A 25,441-nucleotide genomic window follows, 5' to 3' on the forward strand; every position below is an offset into this window, starting at 1 on the left:
GTCTTCCAGAGATTTGAGACTGGGACAGAGGTTCACCTTCCAGCAGGGCAATTACCCTAAGCATACTGCTAATGCGACAATCGAGTGGTTTAAATGGAAACATTTAAATGTCTTGGAATGACCTGGTCAAAGCCCAGACCTCAATCCAATTTAGGATCTGTGGTATGACTTAGATTGCTGTATACCAGTGGAATCCATCCAACTTGAAGGAGCTGGAGCAGTTTTGCCTGTGAAGAATGAGCAAAAATCCCAGTGGCTAGATGTGTCAAGCAAGTTGAGACATACCCCAAGAGACTTGTAGCTGTAATTGCTGCAAAAGGTCTGAGTACTTATGGAAAGAAGGTATTTCTGTTTTTTATTTGTAATAAATTGACAAACGTTTCTCAGCCTGTTTATGGTGTATTGTGTGTAGATTGATGAGGAAAGAAAATAAATATAATGTAATCGATTTTAGAATAAGTCTGTAACGTAACAACACGTGGACAAAGTGAATGGTTCTGAATACTTTCTGATTGCACTGTAGCTAGACATGACCGCCTTGTCTTCCTGATAGCTAATTAGGTCAGACAGGAAGTCTCACCATCAGTGCACATTTACAAACATTCTCTTGTCAGAACATCCTGGTTTGATGTTGATGATGTGTGTTCTTATGTACCAAATATGCCAGGTGTTGTTGTGGGGGAAGGAACAAAAGTTTATTTTTTATTATTTTATTATTATTTTTATCCCTACGTGGAGCAGACCTTTGCTACCAAGTTTCCGCCGTGTCACGACAACAGTCTAGGTTATCAGTGCTGATGTTTGGGAGTCTCTGCCATGTACATAGGCTGACATTACGTGGCCTTCTGATTGCAAGTCTGCATAGAACTATTGATTTTGTGGATATGAAAATATTATTTTTCTTTTTTAAAAACATTTTGTGTTTGTCCTCCAGCCATGCAGCAGGTGCTGGATAACCTGAGAGACATGCCTCCCACCACGGGGGCCAAAGACATCGACCTCCTCTTCCTCAAGGGAATCATAGAGAGCCCCATAGTCCGCTCCCTCGCCAAGGTAACATACACACTGCATCATATCATCAGTTAAGAGAGTAGAGAAGGAGGGGAGAGGAAGAGGCACTCAGTGCCACCATATAAATGTCTCCTCCATCTTGTCAGAATGGACTGAGCCAATAACGGCCATGACTCAAACAACAGCAGTCTGGAACGTTTTGGCCACGAGTGTTTGAATGTATGGTATGGCCAATTAGCCAGTCAGTCTGCCAGTACACGGCGCAACAGGCCAGCAATTTGAGTTGGTTGCTTGGGGAAACACCCCCCTGCAACCAATAAGCATCTCATCTGCAACTTGGTTGAATCCAGTTCAAACTTTGTGCAACTAGTTGCAAGCAACAGCCAATCAAAACAAATACTTTTGTCACATGATCCATTTGAAGGTTCGGAATTCCGACCCAGTTGTCATGTCAACACAGCTGTTCGTACTGCGCAGAACAACCCGCAATCAGGGTTGACAGGACAGAGACTAACACAACAGGAATTGTAAACAAGTTATTTGTACATGGTTTAGCAGTCAATACGTGTAATTTTGAAGAGAAGCCAAACCTCTCCTTGACCAGTTTCAACTGAAATTGTCCACCATGAACTGTGCTAGCTTGGTTAGCTCGTTGTTAACTAGCTAGGTGTTGGTGTTTGCCATGTAATTTTGGCTAGCTAGCTGTGTTGTTGTTTGCCGTGTAATTTTGGCTAGCTAGCTGTGTTGGTGTTTGCAATGTCCTTTAGGCTAACTAGCTAAATTGTACAGGCTGCATTTCTACGGTGTCCTTGCTGTCACTATAACCAAACCGTTGGGTGAACACATTAGTGAAACCACGACGTAATGCAGCAGATGACATGGGGTGAGTTTAGAATTCTCAAACCATCCGCTTCAATTTGATTGGCTGTTGCGTGCAATTTTAATCACATTTGAGTTGCTTCATGTAACCGCAAAGTTGCTTGAGATTACGTCACTTGCAACTGCAACTAGAATTGCGTTAGTGGCTTTGTGTAAGTAACCCCAGCCTAAGTCTCTGTGGTTACTGCCGGGTGCATGGGGTTAACAGCTGCACATCTATGTTTAACACTGCAGTGAAATGTCATCTACAACGTGTTTCAGAGGGCCAGCCATGTCACAGAGTCTGTAGAGGCCAGGGGCCTGCCTAATTTATAAACCGCAGTGGTGTTAAAGTACTTAAGTAAAAAATACTTTACAATTGTAGCAGTTTTTGGGGGTATCTGTACTTTAAAACCTGTTTCTGCATCTGGGCTGTATGGGTGAGAGGGAGTGTGGACAGTACACTGTGCAGTTGTCCCTTGGTCGTATTGATTCCATTTTTTTCCCTTTTGAAGTGGTGTAAAGTACTTTTAAAGTATTTTTTGGGATGAATCTGTACTATAGTAATCATATTTTTGACTCATTTTACTTCATTACATTCCTAAAATTTCTTTACTTATTACTCCATACATTTTCCATGACACCCAAAAGTACTCATTATGTTTTGAATGCTTAGCAGGACAGGAAAATTGTCTAATTGACACACTTATCAAGAGAACATCCCTGGTCATCCCTACTGCCTCTGATCTGGAGGACTCACTAAACAGAGAACATCCCTGGTCATCCCTACTGCCTCTGATCTGGAGGACTCACTAAACAGAGAACATCCCTGGTCATCCCTACTGCCTCTGATCTGGAGGACTCACTAAACAGAGAACATCCCTGGTCATCCCTACTGCCTCTGATCTGGGGGACTCACTAAACAGAGAACATCCCTGGTCATCCCTACTGCCTCTGATCTGGTGGACTCACTAAACAGAGAACATTCCTGGTCATCCCTACTGCCTCTGATCTGGAGGACTCACTAAACAGAGAACATTCCTGGTCATCCCTACTGCCTCTGATCTGGAGGACTCACTAAACAGAGAACATCCCTGGTCATCCCTACTGCCTCTGATCTGGAGGACTCACTAAACAGAGAACATTCCTGGTCATCCCTACTGCCTCTGATCTGGTGGACTCACTAAACAGAGAACATCCCTAGTCATCCCTACTGCCTCTGATCTGGAGGACTCACTAAACAGAGAACATCCCTGGTCATCCCTACTGCCTCTGATCTGGAGGACTCACTAAACAGAGAACATCCCTGGTCATCCCTACTGCCTCTGATCTGGAGGACTCACTAAACAGAGAACATCCCTGGTCATCCCTACTGCCTCTGATCTGGAGGACTCACTAAACAGAGAACATCCCTGGTCATCCCTACTGCCTCTGATCTGGAGGACTCACTAAACAGAGAACATCCCTGGTCATCCCTACTGCCTCTGATCTGGTGGACTCACTAAACAGAGAACATCCCTGGTCATCCCTACTGCCTCTGATCTGGAGGACTCACTAAACAGAGAACATCCCTGGTCATCCCTACTGCCTCTGATCTGGAGGACTCACTAAACACACAGAAAAAGACATTGTTTAATTTTTTTTATTTTTTTGTACCATCTTTGAAATGCAAGAGAAAGGCCATAAGGAGTAGTGTGTTTGTTTGTTGTGACATGCTGACATCTGGTGGACATTTACACTAGGTTCACTTTTCACAGGGAAAAAACTGACCAGGGCACGAATAAATGAAATCGGGCTTTATTTCTACAGCATGGAATGCAACACAATGTGCTTCATAGGAAAAAACAAATACCACCTGAAATATTTACTACACCACAAATGAAAGAACAACAATAATAACTGAACGACTAAACAGCACCCCAAGGAAAAGCTCAACTTAAAAGCTGTTTTAAGATCTCCTTTACATATGTCCACAGTTTCAGCCCACCTCGGGTTCTCTGGCAGGCTGTTCCAGAGGCCGGGGGCAGAATAACTGGTCCTGGGCGTTGGGATAGTTAAAACCTGAACTAAATACTGTGTGTATTAATGTGTGTCTCTGCAGGCACATGAGAGGCTGGCGGATGTGAAGCTGGAGGCTGTGAGAGACAACAACAAGCAGCTGGTCTCAGAGATCCTAGACTCCCTCACAGGACTGAGTAGTAGAGACGCCTCCGCTGAGGAACTAGCCAACATCCTCCAGGAACCACACTTCAAGGTACTCACACACCTATGTGTACACACACACACACACAGTACTGTTGAGTTGTTAGAGCTAGCCTGAAAGTAGACTAGAGAATGACTGTCCTGTCAATCACCATATTACTCCTGAAGTTTCTGCCTCGCTGTCTCTGCCTCGCTATCTCTGCCTCTCGCTCTCTCAAAATTCAATTAATTTAAATTTGCTTTATTGTCATTATGTAACAATGTACATGTTGCCAAAGTTTTCTTTAGAGATTAACATTATAATAATAATAATCATCATCTCTCTCTCTCTGGTTGGAACTACATGGTCAAAAGTATGTGGACACGTGCTCGTCGAACATCTCATTCATTGACTCTGGTGCCTCTACGGCAGTTAGAGCTGTGACTCTCTGGTGCCTCTACGGCAGCTAGAGCTGTGACTCTGGTGCCTCTACGGCAGCTAGAGCTGTGACTCTCTGGTGCCTCTACGGCAGCTAGAGCTGTGACTCTCTGGTGCCTCTACGGCAGCTAGAGCTGTGACTCTCTGGTGCCTCTACGGCAGCTAGAGCTGTGACTCTCTGGTGCCTCTACGGCAGTTAGAGCTGTGACTCTCTGGTGCCTCTACGGCAGCTAGAGCTGTGACTCTCTGGTGCCTCTACGGCAGCTAGAGCTGTGACTCTCTGGTGCCTCTACGGCAGCTAGAGCTGTGACTCTGGTGCCTCTACGGCAGCTAGAGCTGTGACTCTGGTGCCTCTACGGCAGCTAGAGCTGTGACTCTGGTGCCTCTACGGCAGCTAGAGCTGTGACTCTCTGGTGCCTCTACGGCAGCTAGAGCTGTGACTCTCTGGTGCCTCTACGGCAGCTAGAGCTGTGACTCTCTGGTGCCTCTACGGCAGCTAGAGCTGTGACTCTGGTGCCTCTACGGCAGCTAGAGCTGTGACTCTCTGGTGCCTCTACGGCAGCTAGAGCTGTGACTCTCTGGTGCCTCTACGGCAGCTAGAGCTGTGACTCTCTGGTGCCTCTACGGCAGCTAGAGCTGTGACTCTCTGGTGCCTCTACGGCAGCTAGAGCTGTAATACTGAATGTGTTTAAGGAGAACTGCAACTGTTTGGATTGAATCATTGTTTTTGTGGTGTTGGAAGCCGTTGTGTTAATTTATATTATTATTATGAAGAAATAGTTTTCCTCAGGGCACCATTGTAAATGAGCCCTGTTATCAATTGGTTATAATAATCTGTCTTTGACTCTCTCTCTGTCTCTGCTACTTGCCCCCCCTAGAGATAAAAAAAATAGCCTATTCTGTCTGGACCAATGAGAAACTGCGGCCTGAGGGGGGCTATGTCCCTGGTCCAATGGGAGTGGAGGGGTCAAGTGGGGGAGGTAGACACACATTTCTGGGTTAGGGAGTTCTATCATGTGTGAACCAGATCTGTACTGATGCATGTTGCTGCTCTCTCTGGCTCTGTCTCTCTCTGTCTCTCTCTGTCTCTGTCTTTCTGTCTCTTTTTTTCTCTGTCTTTCTCTCTCTTTCTCTCTGTCTTTCTGTCTCTCTGTTTCTTTCTGTCTTTGTCTTTCTCTGTCTGTTTTTATCTCTGTCTCTGTGTCTCTCTGTGTGTGTGTGTGTGTGTGTGTGTGTGTGTGTGTGTCAGATATTCATCCTGTGATATGGCTGCTCTGCAGGTGAGAACTTAACAGTCTTGTTCCTCCTTTCCTTACTGTGGGACTGATTCATGATTGTATTTCCTGCATGCTACTTTTGGTCTTAAACATGCACTGGTTGTGAAGAAGTGTAGTCTACTTGTGAAGAAGAGCTGTGATTGGTTCATATACACTGGAGGGGCAGTTACCCAGTAGGTTGTGTGTTTCTCTCTTGTCAGTTGGAAGTAAATCAATGAGTGTTGCTGCTTGACTACGACATGATGAAATAGTGTTGTTGAGGAGGAGGGTGTGGAGACGGGTCTGTGTGATATGTTGAGGAGGAGGGTGTGGAGACGGGTCTGTGTGATATGTTGAGGAGGAGGGTGTGGAGACGGGTCTGTGTGATATGTTGAGGAGGAGGGTGTGGAGACGGGTCTGTGTGATATGTTGAGGAGGAGGGTGTGGAGACAGGTCTGTGTGATATGTTGAGGAGGAGGGTGTGGAGACAGGTCTGTGTGATATGTTGAGGAGGAGGGTGTGGAGACAGGTCTGTGTGATATGTTGAGGAGGAGGGTGTGGAGACGGGTCTGTGTGATATGAGGAGGAGGAGGGTGTGGAGACGGGTCTGTGTGATATGTTGAGGAGGAGGGTGTGGAGACGGGTCTGTGTGATATGTTGAGGAGGAGGGTGTGGAGACAGCTCTGTGTGATATGTTGAGGAGGAGGGTGTGGAGACAGCTCTGTGTGATATGTTGAGGAGGAGGGTGTGGAGACAGCTCTGTGTGATATGTTGAGGAGGAGGGTGTGGAGACAGCTCTGTGTGATATGTTGAGGAGGAGGGTGTGGAGACAGCTCTGTGTGATGTGTTGGGATGTTGTAACAGGTGTGTACTTGATTACTTGTGTCACGTCCTTGTCCCTTACCGGGCTGCAACCAGGGATCCTCTGCCTCACAAACAAACATGACCACACACTTGACAACGTCTTAGCAGAACGGCTCTATAGAAATGTGAGCCATTGTTTTCATTTTTTTATAGCGTGAGTGGAGACGTGTTCAGCTGGGGAGTGAGGTTACGAATCCAACTGTTTTACACTGTTTCCTTTCTGTGTGGTGATGTTTTTTTCCTCGCTGGCTTAGTGTTCTACTGGAATAATACAATCACTCTTCAATAATCATGTCTCTCCCTCTCTCCTCCAGTCCCTCTCTCCTCCAGTCTCTGATCGAGGCCCATGACAAAATGGCAGCTAACGCTCTCTCTTTTCCAGTCTCTCTCTTTTCCAGTCTCTCTCTTTTCCAGTCTCTCTCTTTTCCAGTCTCTCTCTTTTCCAGTCTCTCTCTCTCTTTTCCAGTCTCTCTCTCTCTTTTCCAGTCTCTGATTGAGGCCCATGACAAGATGGCAGCTAACTGTCTCTCTTTCTCTCTCTGTTTTTCTGTCTCTCTCTCTCTCTCCAGTCTCTGATTGAGGCCCATGACAAGGTGGCAGCTAACTGTCTCTCTGTCTTTGTCTCTTTCTGCTTTTGTTTTTCTGTCTCTCTCTCTCTCTCCTCTCTCTCTCTCTCCAGTCTCTGAGGCCCATGACAAGGTGGCAGCTAACTGTCTGTCTTTGTCTCTTTCTCGCTCACTGTTTTTATGTCTCTTTTCTCTCCTCTCTCTCTCTCCAGTCTGAGGCCCATGACAAGGTGGCAGCTAACTGTCTCTCTCTCTCTCCAGTCTGAGGCCCATGACAAGGTGGCAGCTAACTGTCTCTCTCTCTCCAGTCTCTGATTTGAGGCCCATGACAAGGTGGCAGCTAACTGTCTCTCTGTCTCTCTCTCTCTCTCCAGTCTCTGATTGAGGCCCATGACAAGGTGGCAGCTAAATGTTATGAGATGCCGTCGGAGGTGAACAGTAATGCCATGGCGACCGGCCCTCTCATGCCCGCCGACGCCGTCAGGATAATTGGCATTCAGAAGAAGGCTGGCGAACCACTGGTGAGTTAATGACTGAGTCCCAAATGGCTCCTTATATAGTGCACTACTTTTGACCAGGGACCAATAGCCGGGCTCCGGTCAATAGTGGTGCACTATGTAGGGAACAGGGTACCATTTAGGACCAGTCTCAGACATTACCAATCAATCTGCAAGATCTGGATGACTGTTCATAGTTTGTAGTTAGCAGGTTAGGTACATGGAATATTTAAATCCCTTCTCATGCATTAACCTCTCTCTCTCCATTCTCTCAATCCCCCTCTTATTCTCTTCTCCTCCTCAGGGCGTGACGTTCAGGGTGGAACGCGGGGAGCTGGTGATCGCCAGGGTCCTGCACGGCAGTATGATCGACCGGCAGGGCATGCTGCACGCGGGCGACGTGATCAGGGAGGTGAACGGGCGCGAGGTGGGCAGCGATCCCAAGGAGCTGCTGGAGCTGCTGAGGGACTGCCAGGGGGGCGTCACCCTCAAGATCCTGCCCAGCTACCGCGACACTCCAGCACCCCCACAGGTGAGAACAGGGGCATATTTATTAGTGAACCGTAGCAAAATGTTTTACAACAGAAAACAAAAATGTTTCTTGTTGTCCAGATTCAGTTTGTTATTGGCCAGATTTCAGGTAGGTTCCTCAGTTTCAGTTAGCTTCCATTCACATCCTAATGACAACACGGGTGGCTAATTAATCCTCCTCCTCTTGGAGGGACATTTTGGGAATGTAGGGTTTTTGCAGCAACACACCTGATTCAGTTCATTGAGGTGATTCAGCCGATTAGTAGAGTCAGATGTGTTAAAGCAGGGCTGGACCAAAAGCCTGCCCCAAGAAGTAGCTCTTCAGGAGGAGGGCTGGTTCCCCACTAGGTCAGAGAGGCTGTAATAATGATACTGTTAGATATTAGGAGGAGGGCTGGTTCTCCACTAGGTCAGAGAGGCTGTAATAATGATACTGTTAGATATCAGGAGGAGGGCTGGTTCCCCACTAGGTCAGAGAGGCTGTAATAATGATACTGTTAGATATTAGGAGGATTAGGCTGTAATAATGATACTGTTAGATATCAGGAGGAGGGCTGGTTCTCCACTAGGTCAGAGAGGCTGTAATAATGATACTGTTAGATATCAGGAGGAGGGCTGGTTCCCCACTAGGTCAGAGAGGCTGTAATAATGATACTGTTAGATATCAGGAGAGAGGCTGGTTGATACCACTGGTTCCCACTAGGTCAGAGAGGCTGTAATAATGATACTGTTAGAGGGCTGGTTCCCCACTAGGTCAGAGAGGCTGTAATAATGATACTGTTAGATAGGGCTGGTTCCCACAGGAGGAGGCTGCTGGTTCCCCACTAGGTCAGAGAGGCTGTAATAATGATACTGTTAGATATCAGGAGGAGGGCTGGATATCAGAGGAGGCTGGATACTGCTGGTTCCCCACTAGGTCAGAGAGGCTGTAATAATGATACTGTTAGATATCAGGAGGACTGCTGGTTCCCCACTAGGTCAGAGAGGCTGTAATAATGATACTGTTAGATATCAGGAGGAGGGCTGGTTCCCCACTAGGTCAGAGAGGCTGTAATAATGATACTGTTAGATATCAGGAGGACTGCTGGTTCCCCACTAGGTCAGAGAGGCTGTAATAATGATACTCAGGAGGCTGTAATAATGATACTGGTTCCCCACTAGGTCAGAGAGGCTGTAATAATGATACTGTTAGATATCAGGAGGAGGGCTGGTTCCCCACTAGGTCAGAGGCTGTAATAATGATACTGTTAGATATCAGGAGGAGGGCTGGTTCCCCACTAGGTCAGAGAGGCTGTAATAATGATACTGTTAGATATCAGGAGGAGGGCTGGTTCCCCACTAGGTCAGAGAGGCTGTAATAATGATACTGTTAGTTATCAGGAGGAGGGCTGGTTCCCCACTAGGTCAGAGAGGCTGTAATAATGATACTGTTAGATATTAGGAGGAGGGCTGGTTCTCCACTAGGTCAGAGAGGCTGTAATAATGATACTGTTAGGGGCATGGTCCTTCTAATATCTATCTCCTATTGAGAACCTGTTTCTGCACCTGGGCTGTACAGCTCAGAGGAAGTGTGTACAGTACATACACTGCAGTTGTCTCTTGGTCGTATTTGATTTTTGCTTTTGCAGTGTAAATTATGTTTTTGGGGGGGAATCTGTACTTTACTATTGATGTTTTTGACAACTTTTACTTCACTACATTCTTAAAGAAAATCTGTACTTTTTACTCCAAACATTTCCTCTGACACCCAAAAGTACTTGTTACATTTCAAATGCTTCATTTGTAAAGGATGTCTGAGTGTTGGAGTGTGCCCCTGGCTAGCTGTAATAATGTCTGAGTGTTGGAGTGTGCCCCTGGCTAGCTGTAATAATGTCTGAGTATTGGAGTGTGCCCCTGGCTAGCTGTAATAATGTCTGAGTGTTGGAGTGTGCCCCTGGCTAGCTGTAATAATGTCTGAGTGTTGGAGTGTGCCCCTGGCTAGCTGTAATAATGTCTGAGTGTTGGAGTGTGCCCCTGGCTAGCTGTAATAATGTCTGAGTGTTGGAGTGCCCCTGGCTAGCTGTAATAATGTCTGAGTTTGGAGTGTGCCCCTGGCTAGCTGTAATAATGTCTGAGTGTTGGAGTGTGCCCCTGGCTAGCTGTAATAATGTCTGAGTGTTGGAGTGTGCCCCTGGCTAGCTGTAATAATGTCTGAGTGTTGGAGTGTGCCCCTGGCAGCTGTAATAATGTCTGAGTGTTGGAGTGTGCCCCTGGCTAGCTGTAATAATGTCTGAGTGTTGGAGTGTGCCCCTGGCTAGCTGTAATAATGTCTGAGTGTTGGAGTGTGCCCCTGGCTAGCTGTAATAATGTCTGAGTGTTGGAGTGTGCCCCTGGCTAGCTGTAATAATGTCTGAGTCCTTTAATACACTTCATGCCCCTGGCTAGCTGTAATAATGTCTGAGTGTTGGAGTGTGCCCCTGGCTAGCTGTAATAATGTCTGAGTGTTGGAGTGTGCCCCTGGCTAGCTGTAATAATGTCTGAGTGTTGGAGTGTGCCCCTGGCTAGCTGTAATAATGTCTGAGTGTTGGAGTGTGCCCCTGGCTAGCTGTAATAATGTCTGAGTGTTGGAGTGTGCCCCTGGCTAGCTGTAATAATGTCTGAGTGTTGGAGTGTGCCCCTGGCTAGCTGTAATAATGTCTGAGTGCTGGAGTGTGCCCCTGGCTAGCTGTAATAATGTCTGAGTGTTGGAGTGTGCCCCTGGCTAGCTGTAATAATGTCTGAGTGTTGGAGTGTGCCCCTGGCTAGCTGTAATAATGTCTGAGTGTTGGAGTGTGCCCCTGGCTAGCTGTAATAATGTCTGAGTGTTGGAGTGTGCCCCTGGCTAGCTGTAATAATGTCTGAGTGTTGGAGTGTGCCCCTGGCTAGCTGTAATAATGTCTGAGTGTTGGAGTGTGCCCCTGGCTAGCTGTAATAATGTCTGAGTGTTGGAGTGTGCCCCTGGCTAGCTGTAATAATGTCTGAGTGTTGGAGTGTGCCCCTGGCTAGCTGTAATAATGTCTGAGTGTTGGAGTGTGCCCCTGGCTAGCCGTACATTTACAGAACAAGAACATGGTGCTGTCTGCTTTTACTCAAGTAGTATTTTACTGGGTGACTTTTACTTGAGTCATTTTCTATTAAGTTATCTTTGACTTTTTCCATCACTGTGTTTTTGTACCTGTCAGGGTGGTTGAGGGGGAGACGGGGTTGACCTGGTCCTAACCCAGAATGACAGGGCACGCAGCTGGAACTGTTACCCTGCCTGGGACACACTGGTCCTATTAATACACTTCATGGGATAACTGGGGCACTGAGGAGAGGGAGGAGGAGGAGAGGGAGAGGGGGAGGAGGGACAGAGGAGAGGGAGAGGAGGAGGGACAGAGGAGAGGGGGAGGAGGGAGGGAGGGAGGAGAAGGGAGAGAGTGTATGAAAGAGAAAGAAAGCCTATCTGGGGCATGAAGAGGAGTAAAGGAAAGGACAGCTGATCTGGGGCTTTATGTAGGACAGGGCTCTCCAACCCTGTTCCTGGAGAGATACAGTCCCGTAGGACAGGGCTCTCCAACCCTGTTCCTGGAGAGATACGGTCCCGTAGGACAGGGCTCTCCAACCCTGTTCCTGGAGAGATACGGTCCCGTAGGACAGGGCTCTCCAACCCTGTTCCTGGAGAGATACGGTCCCGTAGGACAGGGCTCTCCAACCCTGTTCCTGGAGAGATACGGTCCCGTAGGACAGGGCTCTCCAACCCTGTTCCTGGAGAGATACGGTCCCGTAGGACATCTCCAACCCCGTTCCTGGAGAGATACGGTCCCGTAGGACAGGGCTCTCCAACCCCGTTCCTGGAGAGATACGGTCCCGTAGGACAGGGCTCTGGTGAACCCCGTTCCTGGAGAGATACGGAGTGTGTTAAGGACAGGGCTCTCCAACCCTGTTCCTGGAGAGATAAGTCCCGTAACAGGGCTCTCACAACCCTGTTCCTGGAGAGATACGGTCCCGTAGGACAGGGCTCTCCAACCCTGTTCCTGGAGAGATACAGTCCCGTAGGACAGGGCTCTCCAACCCTGTTCCTGGAGAGATACGGTCCTGTAGGACAGGGCTCTCCAACCCTGTTCCTGGAGAGATACGGTCCCGTAGGACAGGGCTCTCCAACCCTGTTCCTGGAGAGATACGGTCCCGTAGGACAGGGCTCTCCAACCCTGTTCCTGGAGAGATACGGTCCTGTAGGACAGGGCTCTCCAACCCTGTTCCTGGAGAGATACGGTCCTGTAGATTGTTTGTTTCTCTCTGTAGATTCTCACAGTACAGACTGTAGAGCGTTGGGCTGTTGGTGATTTACAATCTGAAGATGTCGTTGTTAAACACCCCTCCTATTTCCTTTTTTCTACTTGAAGCTGTAACTATGGTAACACAGACCTTGTTTTCTAGGTGCATCTGAAACCCCACTTTAACTACAGCCCAGCCACAGACAACCTGATCCCCTGTAAGGAGGCTGGCCTGGCCTTCTCTAAAGGAGATGTTTTGCACATTGTCAACAGAGAGGACCCTAACTGGTGGCAGGTAGGTACTGCTGACCACAGAACAGCCCTTAGCTGTGTGTTATTCATCCAGGTCCTCATGCCTTACTGCTCAACTATATGGCTCTGCTACTACTTTCAGAGGAACGTTCTCATAGACTCAGAGTTGAATGACTTTCCCACATCCACCCCTAGGCACTTGATCTGAAACAACTGGATGGAGAGATACAGTGTAAGCAATATGGTAATAGGTCCGTGCTCCATCTTGCCTTCTTTTGATTCGCTAGGTGGAACTTTTAATTAGGGATGCACGATATATTGGAATCGGACGATATTAGCTAAAAAATGCCACCATCGGTATCGGCCCGATGTCTAGTTTAAAGCCGACGTTAAAAACCGATGTCAAAGCTGCCGTGCATATCTATATAACGTAGGTAGATGAGGTACATACCTATATAACGTAGGTAGATGAGGTGCATACCTATATAACGTAGGTAGATGAGGTGCATATCTATATAACGTAGGTAGATGAGGTGCATACCTATATAACGTAGGTAGATGAGGTGCATACCTATATAACGTAGGTAGATGAGGTGCATACCTATATAACGTAGGTAGATAGATGAGGTAGATGAGGTACATATCTATATAACGTAGGTAGATGATGTACATACCTATATAACGTAGGTAGATGATGTACATACCTATATAACGTAGGTAGATGAGGTGCATATCTATATAACGTAGGTAGATGAGGTGCATATCTATATAACGTAGGTAGATGAGGTGCATATCTATATAACGTAGGTAGATGAGGTACATATCTATATAACGTAGGTAGATGAGGTGCATATCTATATAACGTAGGTAGATGAGGTGCATACCTATATAACGTAGGTAGATGAGGTGCATACCTATATAACGTAGGTAGATGAGGTGCATATCTATATAACGTAGGTAGATGAGGTACATATCTATATAACGTAGGTAGATGAGGTGCATACCTATATAACATATCTATATAACGTAGGTAGATGAGGTACATATCTATATAACGTAGGTAGATGAGGTGCATACCTATATAACGTAGGTAGATGAGGTGCATACCTTATATAACGTAGGTAGATGAGGTGCATACCTATATAACGTAGGTAGATGAGGTGCATACCTATATAACGTAGGTAGATGAGGTGCATACCTATATAACGTAGGTAGATGACGTAATGACGCCATGTAAAATGTAGCGCTACACGTGCAACACAGCATCCCTAACCTAGCCCACAAGGCCTGCTGTGTGGATGGAGCAGTCAACAAGTCCAGCAGTCATTTGAAAGAGTAAGAACATTTCAGAGAGACAACTCAAAGGTGAAATCCATTAGCGGCAAGATAATGGGATTCATTGCCCTTGACCATCAGCCGTTCTCTGTCGTGGATGATGTTGGCTTTCGCCGACTGGTTGAGCACCGGTACACACTACCAAGTGTGCTGTTGTTCAGATGTTGTCCTACCGGAGTTACACAGTCATAGCTTCACCACATGCTATGGAACACCGTTTGGGTCTTTGCGTGTCAAATAACACTTTCACAATAACACTATTTGATGCGTTAAATAGCACTTTCACAATAACACTATTTGATAATAACACTATTTGACAATAACATTATTTGACAATAACACTATTTGATAATAACACTATTTGACAATAACACTATTTGACAATAACACTATTTGACAATAACACTATATGACAATAACACTATTTGACAATAACACTATTTGACAATAACACTATTTGACAATAACACTATTTGATAATAACACTATTTGATAATAACACTTTGATAATAACACTATTTGACAATAACACTATTTGACAATAACACTATTTGACAATAACACTTTGACAATAACACTATTTGATAATAACACTATTTGACAATAACACTATTTGATGCGTTAAATAAGCTTTTAATTTGCCATGTAAAATAACAGCGTTCTATTGTAGAATGTTGTGTGTTCTGAGTTTACAAGCCAAGCACCACCACTACTATCAGTAGCACTGTCAAAGCTGTACAAGGTTCTGAGTTTACAAGCCAAGCACCACCACTACTATCAGTAGCACTGTCAAAGCTGTACAAGGTTCTGAGTTTACAAGCCAAGCACCACCACTACTATCAGTAGCACTGACAAAGCTGTACAAGGTTCTGAGTTTACAAGCCAAGCACCACCACTACTATCAGTAGCACTGACAAAGCTGTACAAGGTTCTGAGTTTACAAGCCAAGCACCACCACTACTATCAGTAGCACTGACAACGCTGTACAAGGTTCTGAGTTTACAAGCCAAGCACCACCACTACTATCAGTAGCACTGACAACGCTGTACAAGAAAAGTCTGCAAACACCGGCCACGAACGATGTGTTTACAATACCGCATTGGTAATAAAGCATCATTTGTTCAACCCCAACTTCTGGGGTGCTAGCTTTAGCTTGGTACCTAGCTAGCACCAATACAACCAGCCTGAAAACAATGACCAATAGAAATTGCAGTCATTTTCACTATTCTTAGCAATGACTTAGGAATCCTTGTGAGTAACTATTAGCTAGGTAGTCTCTTGTTGTTCCCCTATTGAAATTGAACTTCAGTTCATGAAGATAAATAGCTAGCCAGCTACTTAACCTTGTTTCCCATAGCTATATTATAAGCAGCCAGCTAGCTTCATCTGGCTAGTGAGTCTCAACGGGACTGGGTTATTTGTTGTGAAGCTAGCCCCAATAAGGATTAGGCACAATAGAGGAATTTGCGGTTTGCCTTCAAAATAAAAGTACTTCTTTGAAAGTGATGCAGAGGGTTACAATTGGTGGAATCATGCCATATTTAGACTAGATAATGTTAAACAAGATTGGAATGTGGAGCAATGAAATGGGGTATCAGTCTACTATGTGACACCCACAGAACACAACTGTGAAGAGTTTACGCAAATATTGGCATTGTAGCTCTTATCGCGGGACTGTGACTGTGAAATCATCTCCACAGTCAGCCTATTGTGTGTGTTGACATTCATATTGCACTGTACAGTTTTACCTAAGGATTGGGGATCAATGAAATGGGGTATCAGTCTACTCAATACGCAATATATTTACTCAGTTATCAGACTCCAAAACATCCACACAGTATGGGTTGACAATAAATTTGGCTCAATTCACAGTTGTTTCAGAGTCCCGCAATGAGAGCTACAATGCTACTGTTCTCTGGGTGTCACTGAGGAGACTGATGCACCATGTCATTGATCCACAATCCATTGGTGAAGCTGTACAGTGAAATAAGTATGCCCACAATGCAATTCTAAAGTATAATACATCCAGTGTAATTTCAAAAGCTTTTGTCAAATTAACAAATAGTCTTTTGTTGATTTTATATAACATTCAAACCTTGTTTAACATGATCTATTAAACTATGCCATAATTATACTATTTGTATTCATTTGCATCACTGTCAATGGCATACTTTTATTTTGAAGGCTTAACCGCAAAGTCCACTATTTTGGCTAATCCTTATTGTGGCTAGCTTCACATAGATGGGTCCAACCACCATTAATCAAATAAGAACTGTCTTATATAAATTAGGGTTATTTTAGATGATGACACCTAGCTATATAGTTAGCCAGGTAACTATAGCTACTGAAACAGATGATGACACCTAGCTATATAGTTAGCCAGGTAACTATAGCTACTGAAACAGATGATGACACCTAGCTATATAGTTAGCCAGGTAACTATAGCTACTGAAACAGATGATGACACCTAGCTATATAGTTAGCCAGGTAACTATAGCGACTGAAACATGATGACACCTAGCTATATAGTTAGCCAGGTAACTATAGCTACTGAAACAGATGATGACACCTAGCTATATAGTTAGCCAGGTAACTATAGCTACTGAAACAGATGATGACACTAGCTATATAGTTAGCCAGGTAACTATAGCGACTGAAACAGATGATGACACCTAGCTATATAGTTAGCCAGGTAACTATAGCTACTGAAACAGATGATGACACCTAGCTATATAGTTAGCCAGGTAACTATAGCTACTGAAACAGATGATGACACCTAGCTATATAGTTAGCCAGGTAACTATAGCTACTGAAACAGATGATGACACCTAGCTATATAGTTAGCCAGGTAACTATAGCTACTGAAACAGATGATGACACCTAGCTATATAGTTAGCCAGGTAACTATAGCGACTGAAACATGATGACACCTAGCTATATAGTTAGCCAGGTAACTATAGCTACTGAAACAGATGATGACACCTAGCTATATAGTTAGCCAGGTAACTATAGCTACTGAAACAGATGATACGTTTTTGGGGAAGAACATCGTTTGCATCTATGAGCTAGCTAGCAACTTTACCAGCATCATAGCATACGTATCGATGAATCGTTGTGACATTTAAAATACGAGTGATTAGTGTAATAACTACGTTTTAAAAAATGAATGAACGAGTTAGATTATTATGTGACATGCAGTCATATCCTGATTGGTCAACAAGCTTATATGACACGTCAAATAGTTTTTATTTGACATGTAACTTTTTTTGACACACAAAGACCCAAACTGCGTTCCATAGAAATCCTGGTTGAGAATGAAACGAATAAACAACGAAACAGCACAACAAGTAAGTGAAATGAATATGTTTTGATTATGTTTTACTGGTAATGGGGACATGTGTAAATGCCAACAAAATAACTTTTTGGTGTGTGTATAACCTTTTATTTAACTGGGCAAATCAGTTAAGAACAAATTCATATTTACAATGACAGCCTACCCCGGCCAAACCTGGACAACGCTGGGCCAATTGTGTGCCACCCTATGGGACTCCCAATCACGGCTGGATGTGATACAGCCTGGATTCAAACCAGGGACTGTAGTGATGCTTCTTGCACTGAGATGCAGTACCATAGACCGCTGCGTCCGTGTGTGTGTGTGTTAACTATTTAACTGTACTAGAATGAGAAACAGGAAGTAGCATGTCTCTGACCTCACACATCCTGTCCCTCAGGCAGTCAACATTGTGGGAGGAGCCACAGGACTGATCCCCAGTCAGTTCTTAGAGGAGAAGAGGAAGGCCTTTGTGAGGAGAGAATGGAATGGATCAGGTACATTTCTGACTGTAAAGTGACATTGGGTGTTTTGAAAAGTGCTTAAAATGTAATTATTATTACGTAGTTAGACTTCTTTACACCCACCTATATAACTCAGAACACTGCCTGGTTCAACTAAGGTGAAATGGAATTGTAACACACATCTCTATACTCAAAAAGTTCTGACATAGACCCCAAAATCATATCTTCTGCCCACCTGAAAAGTAGTGTACTATATACACACAGCCTAATATTCCCATGACAGTTTATTTCTCAAATTATCACATTAGGCAGCAAAGTATAGGCTGCCATGAAAGTATAGGCTGAATCCACACTCTAATAAATAACCTCTAATAAATACCCCCCCCCTCCTCTACTTCCCCTCTACTTGTGTCCACAACTCAGACGTACTTAGGAAATATGTTTACTCTGGTGCCCTCTTGTGGTTCAGTGAACTTTTAATGTGTGTTGTTCCTCCCAGGTGTTCTCTGTGGGACACTAACAGGAAAGAAGAAGAAGAAGATTATGTACCTGATGTCCAAGAATGCAGGTGAGTTCAGCAGCCATTAGACCTCTCTGATCCAGCTGTTAGACCTCTGATCCAGCCGTTAGACCTCTCTGATCCAGCTGTTAGACCTCTCTGATCCTGCTGTTAGACCTCTCTGATCCAGCTGTTAGACCTCTGATCCAGCCGTTAGACCTCTCTGATCCAGCTGTTAGACCTCTCTGATCCAGCTGTTAGACCTCTCTGATCCAGCCGTTAGACCTCTCTGATCCAGCCGTTAGACCTCTCTGATCCAGCTGTTAGACCTCTCTGATCCTGCTGTTAGACCTCTCTGATCCAGCTGTTAGACCTCTGATCCAGCCGTTAGACCTCTCTGATCCAGCTGTTAGACCTCTCTGATCCTGCCGTTAGACCTCTCTGATCCAGCTGTTAGACCTCTCTGATCCTGCTGTTAGACCTCTCTGATCCTGCTGTTAGACCTCTCTGATCCAGCCGTTAGACCTCTCTGATCCTGCCGTTAGACCTCTCTGATCCTGCTGTTAGACCTCTGATCCTGCTGTTAGACCTCTCTGATCCAGCCGTTAGACCTCTGATCCTGCTGTTAGACCTCTCTGATCCTGCTGTTAGACCTCTCTGATCCAGCCATTAGACCTCTGATCCTGCTGTTAGATCTCTCTGATCCAGCCGTTAGACCTCTCTGATCCAGCCGTTAGACCTCTCTGATCCTGCTGTTAGACCTCTGATCCTGCTGTTAGACCTCTCTGATCCTGCTGTTAGACCTCTCTGATCCTGCTGTTAGACCTCTCTGATCCAGCCGTTAGACCTCTCTGATCCTGCTGTTAGATCTCTCTGATCCAGCTGTTAGACCTCTCTGATCCAGCCGTTAGACCTCTCTGATCCTGCTGTTAGACCTCTCTGATCCTGCTGTTAGACCTCTCTGATCCTGCTGTTAGACCTCTCTGATCCAGCTGTTAGACCTCTCTGATCCTGCTGTTAGACCTCTCTGATCCTGCTGTTAGACCTCTCTGATCCAGCCGTTAGACCTCTCTGATCCTGCTGTTAGAACTCTCTGATCCAGCCGTTAGTTAGACCTCTCTGATCCTGCTGTTAGACCTCTCTGATCCTGCTGTTAGACCTCTCTGATCCTGCTGTTAGACCTCTCTGATCCTGCTCTAAAGGGCTTCAGTTCACCATGTGGGGGTTGTTATACTGATAACAGTAGCTCCAGCTGTTAGACCTCTCTGATCCTGCTGTTAGACCTCTCTGATCCTGCTGTTAGACCTCTCTGATCCAGCTGTTAGACCTCTCTGATCCTGCTGTTAGACCTCTCTGATCCTGCTGTTAGACCTCTCTGATCCTGCTGTTAGACCTCTCTGATCCTGCTGTTAGACCTCTCTGATCCTGCTCTAAAGGGCTTCAGTTCACCATGTGGGGGTTGTTATACTGATAACAGTAGCTCCAGCTGTTAGACCTCTCTGATCCTGCTGTTAGACCTCTCTGATCCTGCTGTTAGACCTCTCTGATCCTGCTGTTAGACCTCTCTGATCCTGCTGTTAGACCTCTCTGATCCTGCTGTTAGACCTCTCTGATCCTGCTGTTAGACCTCTCTGATCCTGCTCTAAAGGGCTTCAGTTCACCATGTGGGTGTTGCTATCAGTAACATGTTGTTGACCAGAGCCGTCTCCTAATGCATATCGAAGCAAAGAGCAGCTGGATAATACCTCTATCTCTGGCAGACATTCCTCTATTAATACCTCTATCTCTGGCAGACATTCCTCTATTAATACCTCTATCTCTGGCAGACATTCCTCTATTAATACCTCTATCTCTGACAGACATTCCTCTATTAATACCTCTATCTCTGGCAGACATTCCTCTATTAATACCTCTATCTCTGGCAGACATTCCTCTATTAATACCTCTATCTCTGACAGACATTCCTCTATTAATACCTCTATCTCTGGCAGACATTCCTCTATTAATACCTCTATCTCTGACAGACATTCCTCTATTAATACTTCTCTATCTCTGGCAGACATTCCTCTATTAATACCTCTATCTCTGGCAGACATTCCTCTATTAATACCTCTATCTCTGGCAGACATTCCTCTATTAATACCTCTATCTCTGGCAGACATTCCTCTATTAATACCTCTATCTCTGACAGACATTCCTCTATTAATACCTCTATCTCTGGCAGACATTCCTCTATTAATACCTCTATCTCTGGCAGACATTCCTCTATTAATACCTCTATCTCTGGCAGACATTCCTCTATTAATACCTCTATCTCTGGCAGACATTCCTCTATTAATACCTCTATCTCTGGCAGACATTCCTCTATTAATACCTCTATCTCTGGCAGACATTCCTCTATTAATACCTCTATCTCTGGCAGACATTCCTCTATTAATACCTCTATCTCTGACAGACATTCCTCTATTAATACCTCTATCTCTGGCAGACATTCCTCTATTAATACCTCTATCTCTGGCAGACATTCCTCTATTAATACCTCTATCTCTGGCAGACATTCCTCTATTAATACCTCTATCTCTGGCAGACATTCCTCTATTAATACCTCTATCTCTGGCAGACATTCCTCTATTAATACCTCTATCTCTGGCAGACATTCCTCTATTAATACCTCTATCTCTGGCAGACATTCATTTAATATTTCAGTGATATAAAAGTGTACTACAGTAGAGCCTAACTAATACGTATGTGTGGAGTAGGTTCATTTTTCCATCTATTGTGGGCTCTACACCGAGTGTACAAAACATTAGGAACACCTGCTCTTTCCATGACACATACTGACCAGGTGTCACTTGTTAAATCTACTTTAATCCGTGTAGCTGAAGGGGAAGCAACTCAATAGTAGGAAGGTGTTCTTTGATGTTTTGAACACTGTGTATATAACTGTAGTAGAGATGACTGTATATAATACTGAAAACAAATATAAATGCACCGTGTAAAGTGTTGGTCCCAGGTTTCATGAGCTGAAAGAAAAGATCTCAGAAATGTTCCATGTGCACAAAACATTTCTCAAATGATGTGCACATTAGTTAATATGCACAAAAAGCTTATTTCGCTCAAATTTTGTGCACAAATTTGTTTACATCCCTGTTAGTGAGCATATCTCCCTTGCCAAGATAATCCATCCACCTGACAGTTGTGGCATATCAAGAAGATTATTAAACAGCATGATCAGTACACAGGTGCACCTTGTGCTGGGGACAAAAGACCACTCTAAAATGTGCAGTTTTGTCACACAACACAATGCCACAGATGTCTCCAGTTTTGAGGGAGTGTGCATTTTGCATTCTAACTGCAGGACTGTCCACCAGAGAATTGAATGTACATGTTTCTACCATAAGCCACCTTCAACGTCATTTTAGAGAATTTGTCAGTACGTTGAACCGGCCTCACAACCACGTGTAACCACATCATCCCAGGACCTCCACATCCGGCTTCTTCACCTGCGGGATCGTCTGAGACCAGCCACCGGGACAGCTGACGAAACTGGGGATTATTTCTGTCTGTAATAAAGCCCTTTTTGTGGGGGGAAAAACTCATTCTGATTGGCTGGGCCTGGCTCCCCAGTGGGTGATTCTATGCCGAACCATGGCTGTGCCCCCTGCCCAGTCATGTGAAATCCATAAATTAGGGTCTAATGAATTTATTTAAATTGACAGTTGTTAACTAACTCAGTAAAATCGTTGAAATTGCGTTTTTATATTTTTGTTCAGTAGTTATGTGTTAGTTTTATTACTGAGCAAACTAAGCTGATGGTGGTAGTGTGTCTGTTGTCGTGACGACCAGAGTTTGACCGCCACGAGCTGCAGATCTACGAAGAGGTGGCCAAGATGCCTCCATTCCAGAGGAAAACCCTGGTTCTGATTGGTGCTCAGGGAGTGGGTCGGCGCAGCCTGAAGAACAGACTGATCATCATCAACCCCCTGCTCTATGGAACCACCGTCCCCTGTGAGTCCCAGTCCCCCCTGTGTGTGTGTGTATATCAACCCCCTGCTCTATGGAACCACTGTCCCCTGTGAGTCCCAGTCCCCCCTGTGTGTATCAGGGGTACAGCAGAAGACAAACTTCAGTCTCCTATGGATGAATGAGATTTTTCCTCACCCCTCTTTCTCTCCTCACGCCCCTCTTTCTCTCCTCACGCCCCTCTTTCTCTCCTCACGCCCCTCTTTCTCTCCTTACTTCCCACCATTTCCTCACCTCCCTCCAGTCACGTCTCGGCCTGCTCGGGAGGAGGAGAGAGACGGCCAGTCGTACTGCTTTGTGTCTCGGTCCCAGATGGAGACAGACATTAAGGCCCGTCGCTACCTGGAGCATGGAGAGTACGATGGAAACCTCTACGGAACCAAGATGAACTCCATCCACGAGGTGGTGGACGCAGGACGTACCTGCATACTGGACGTTAACCCACAGGTAGGTCTGACACACACACACATTTCACACAGTCAGGATCTATTCATTTTAAAGGTACAGTTCTGTCAAAAATGTGATTTTCCTGTGTCCTTATATTACTGCACTTAGGTTAGAATAATACTGTAATGTGAACATTATGATCATGCCTTTTAGTGTAAGAGCTGATTGAAAAGACCGCATGAAATTTCAGCTTGTTTTTGTGGGATTGAGTTTTGGTCTGCCTAGTGACATCACCATGTGGAAAATGAGTTAATAGACCAATAAGAAAGAGAGTTCCAAACCTCTCTGCCAATAACAGCTAGTTCTCAGTTTTCCCCTCCCCATTCAGAACACTCCCAGACAGTCTTGGCTAAATTCTTTGAGAAATTGCTTTTGCTAAGAAGCTAATGACAGTAAGGGATCTAATTTGTTACCCAGAAATCATTTGATATTGAGATAAAGACAGCTGCATGGGTCATAAGCAAAACCTGAATAAGCATGATTGGTTGTGTGTGTGTTGATGGGTCGTTTGTGTGTGTGTGTGTTGATGGGTCGTGTGTGTGTTGATTGGTGTGTGTGTGTGTGTGTGTTGATGGGTCGTGTGTGTGTGTGTGTGTGTTGATGGGTCGTGTGTGTTGATGGGTCGTGTGTGTGTGTGTGTGTTGATGGGTGTGTGTGTTGTGTGTGTGTTGATGGGTCGTGTGTGTGTGTGTGTGTGTTGATGGGTCGTGTGTGTGTGTGTGTTGATGGGTCGTGTGTGTGTTGATGGGTCGTGTGTGTGTGTGTGTGTGTTGATGGGTCGTGTGTGTGTGTGTGTTGATGGGTCGTGTGTGTGTGTGTTGATGGGTCGTGTGTGTGTGTGTGTTGATGGGTCGTGTGTGTGTGTTGATGGGTCGTGTGTGTGTGTGTTGATGGGTCGTGTGTGTGTGTGTTGATGGGTGTGTGTGTGTGTGTTGATGGGTCGTGTGTGTGTGTGTGTGTGTTGATGGGTGTGTGTGTGTGTGTGTTGATGGGTCGTGTGTGTGTGTGTGTGTGTGTGTTGACGGGTTGTGTGTGTGTGTGTGTTGACGGGTTGTGTGTGTGTTGACGGGTCGTGTGTGTGTGTGTGTTGACGGGTTGTGTGTGTCGTCAGGCGCTGAAGCAGTTGAAGACAGCAGAGTTCATGCCGTTTGTGGTGTTTGTTGCTGCTCCACAACTGGACACACTAAGAGCTATGCACAAAGCCGTGGTGGACGCTGGACTCACCACCAAACTGCTCACGGTCAGTCTCTGGATGTTGGTGGATCTGTGCACAATTCTGAGTGTTGTAGTTATTCAGAAGATAATCACTGATGGAAACCTCTCTCACTCTCTCCCCCTCCACTCTCTCCCCTTCTCCCTCCCCTCTCTCCCCCTCCACTCTCTCCCCCTTCTCCTCCACTCTCTCCCCCTCCCTCTCTCCCCTTCTCCCTCGCTCTCTCCCCTCCCTCCTCTCTCTCCCCCCCCTCTCTCTCTCCCCCTCCACTCCCCTCCCCTTCTCCCTCGCTCTCTCTCTCCCCTCTCCTCCCCCTCCACTCTCTCCCCTTCTCCCTCCCTCTCTCTCTCCCCTCTCCCTCGCTCCCCCTCCCCTTCTCCCTGCCCCTCCCTTCTCCCTCTCTCTCCCTCCCCCTCCCCCTCCCTTCTCCCTCGCTCTCTCTCCCCCCCCCCTTCTCCCTCGCTCTCGCTCACCCTCCCCCTTCTCCCTCGCTCTCGCTCCCCCTCCCTTCTCCCTCGCTCTCGCTCCCCCCCCCCCCTCTCTCCCCCCCTCGCCCTCGCTCTCCCCCTCCCCTCTCTCCCCTCTCTCTCTCTCCCCCTCCACTCTCCCCTCTCTCTCCCCCTCCCTCTCTCTCTCTCCCCCTCCACTCTCTCTCTCTCCCCCTCCACTCTCTCTCTCTCAGGAGACCGATCTGAAGAAGACGGTGGATGAGAGCGCCAGGATCCGCCGGGCCTACAGCCACTACTTTGACCTGACCATCGTTAACGACAACCTGGACAAGGCCTTTGAGCAGCTGCAGGCGGCCGTGGAGCAGCTGTGTTCTGAGCCCCAGTGGGTCCCTGTCAGCTGGGTGTACTGAGAGACACAGCCTGGTTAGGCTGCTCCCTACTGGGCTGGAGGACACGCCGCCCGCTGCTGGGCCCAGGAGCACATGGAGACTTGGAAGAGGTTGTCCCTAACCACCACGGTTGGGGTCAATTTTAATTCTGGAATTTCAGGAAGTAGATGAACTACAATTCCACATTTTTCCCATTGAGGAAAAGTGGAATGTCAGTGAACTTCCTAAATTGACTGAATTGAAATGGAATTGACCCATACAGGGATGTGAGAGCTAAGGACCCATTGAGACTTATGTTTGTATGGGACTTTACCATGCAGCCCCAGTGGAGCCTAGCCTCACCCTGTCTAGCACCACCCCGCCTAGCCTCACCCTGCCTAGCCCCACCCCGCCTAGCCTCACCTAGCCCCACCCTGCCTAGCCCCGCCTAGCCTCACCTAGCCCCAACCCACCTAGCCTCACCTAGCACCACCCCACCCTGCCTAGCCTCACCTAGCCCCACCCTGCCTAGCCTCACCCCGCCTAGCCTCTCTAGCCCCACCTAGCCTCACCTAGCCCCAAC

At 46.1% G+C, this 25,441-nt stretch overlaps 1 protein-coding gene and 1 long non-coding RNA gene across 2 annotated transcripts; both read left to right on the forward strand.

The window, feature by feature from the left end:
• Positions 1–934: 934 nt before the first annotated feature.
• Positions 935–25,317, forward strand: pals2a (protein associated with LIN7 2, MAGUK family member a; the record flags this gene model as incomplete). Its single annotated transcript, XM_042317140.1, is given in 11 exon segments — positions 935–1,053; positions 3,971–4,123; positions 7,550–7,696; positions 7,977–8,204; positions 12,641–12,772; positions 17,796–17,892; positions 18,359–18,427; positions 22,205–22,366; positions 22,626–22,828; positions 23,940–24,068; positions 24,724–25,317. Coding segments are annotated over 11 exon segments (1,614 nt in total). The 3' UTR covers positions 24,901–25,317.
• LOC121845601 lies at positions 14,101–15,039 on the forward strand. The gene is made up of 2 exons (XR_006082631.1): positions 14,101–14,744; positions 14,807–15,039. It is a non-coding gene; the product is annotated as an uncharacterized LOC121845601 (long non-coding RNA).
• Positions 25,318–25,441: the final 124 nt, after the last annotated feature.

This window comes from Oncorhynchus tshawytscha, unplaced genomic scaffold (genome assembly GCF_018296145.1).
Source record: "Oncorhynchus tshawytscha isolate Ot180627B unplaced genomic scaffold, Otsh_v2.0 Un_scaffold_1072_pilon_pilon, whole genome shotgun sequence".
NCBI classification, from domain to species: Eukaryota; Metazoa; Chordata; class Actinopteri; order Salmoniformes; family Salmonidae; genus Oncorhynchus; species Oncorhynchus tshawytscha.